Source organism: Rhagoletis zephyria, unplaced genomic scaffold (genome assembly GCF_001687245.7).
Source record: "Rhagoletis zephyria isolate East Lansing unplaced genomic scaffold, Rhagoletis_zephyria_1.1 Rzeph_scaffold_34077, whole genome shotgun sequence".
NCBI classification, from domain to species: domain Eukaryota; kingdom Metazoa; phylum Arthropoda; class Insecta; order Diptera; family Tephritidae; genus Rhagoletis; species Rhagoletis zephyria.
In genome coordinates this window covers 2,153-3,635 of record NW_016191132.1, presented here as the reverse complement: position 1 = coordinate 3,635, position 1,483 = coordinate 2,153, and the positions used below count along the sequence as shown (strand labels likewise).

Here is a 1,483-nt window from a genome sequence, read left to right as displayed (position 1 = left end):
GTTCGGTGGCGGTGGAGAAGGGATCGCCGACGACCCGGGCCAGCGCCAGCTTTCGCGTCTCCTCAACAAATTGCTCGTAGATGGAGGCGTGGACGTAGGTTCGGCTGCCACAGCAGCACACCTGTCCGTTGGAGACGAAGAGGGCGGCAAAGGCGAGCCGGGCCGCCTGCTCCACGTCGGCGTCCTCAAAGACCACCAGCGGACTCTTTCCGCCCAGCTCCAGCGTCACCCGTTTCAGGTTGGAGCGGGCGGAGGCGGCCAGGATGCTCTGGCCCACCTCGGTGCTGCCCGTGAAGGTGATCTTGTCGATGGAGGCGTGGGCGGAGAGCATCGCTCCGGTTCGACCGTCCCCGGGGAGGACGTTGAGGACGCCCGGTGGGAGTTCAGGTAGCAGGGTGCTGAGGTGGGCGATGAAGAGCGCGGAGAGGGAGGTCTGCTCGGCGGGCTTCAGGAGGACGGCGTTGCCGGCGGCCAGCGCCGGGCCCACCGTCTTGGCGGCCATCAGCGTAGGGCTGTTCCAGGGAATGATGATGGCGGCGATGCCCATTGGCTCCTTCAATGTGATGGTGAGGAAGTTGCCGTCGCTGGGAATGGTCTCTCCCTTGATCTTGTCGGCGAGGCCGCCGTAGAAGCGGAGGATGGCCGCTGCTGCGCCCACGGTGTGCAGGCTCTCGTTGATGGGGATGCCGTTTTCTAGAGAGTCTAGGCCCTAGGCAAAAAGAAGGGGTGAGAAGGTTTGGGTATCATTTAGAAAGAGATTTCTTACGGCAATCGTCTCCAGGTTCTGCTCCACCAGGTCGCCCAGTTTGTACAAGATCCGGCCTCGCTGAGAGGCGTCCATCGCCCGCCACACCTCGAAGGCGGCCCTAGCGGCCTTGACCGCCGCGTCGACGTCCTCCTGACCAGCTTCCTGAACCGTGGCCACTTGTTGTCCGGTGAAGGGATTGAAGCTGGGAAATGTCCGACCGAGCCTGCTATCCACGAAGCGCCCGTTGATGAAGAGCTGCGTGTACTGCACCGAGGGCATCGGAAGGCGTTTTGCTGGTGGTGGTGATGACATGGTGAAAGGTTTGCCGATGGTGATGAAGAAAACTTGGACTGCTGTGGTCGGACTTCTTTATATACCACCACTGCTGCAGTTGATCGATGGCAGTTGTCTTCGTAGAGTTGTTCATCATTGTTCGAAATTGGGTCACGGCAGCAGAAATGTGTGTGTGCTATCGATGACCAGATGAGGCTGCTTATGTTGGAGAGAAGGAAGCTCTTTGGACTTTTTACTTTCTTTTAAACACAGAAGTGCATTGACTTTTGGAGATTGTACGCTACTGAAAAAGTGGAAATCATAAACAAACAAATTGAAGATTTCCAAAGATTGCTGATTTTGAACTTTGCACCGAGCGGCGTCCACCGCTGCGAAAAGATGGCGCCGCTGTGGTTGTCGCGAGCTCACGAAAACAAAAATACCAGCGAGACTTTGCTGCTG

General features: G+C 57.9%; 1 protein-coding gene across 1 annotated transcript; it reads right to left on the bottom strand.

The window, feature by feature from the left end:
* Positions 1–10: 10 nt before the first annotated feature.
* Positions 11–1,060, bottom strand: LOC108354204 (aldehyde dehydrogenase family 2 member B4, mitochondrial-like; the record flags this gene model as incomplete). The annotated part of the gene is made up of 2 exons (XM_017605395.1): positions 767–1,060; positions 11–709 (listed from the first exon to the last, which is right to left on the bottom strand). Coding segments are annotated over exons 1-2 (993 nt in total), but the record flags the coding sequence as incomplete, so codon positions are not given.
* Positions 1,061–1,483: the final 423 nt, after the last annotated feature.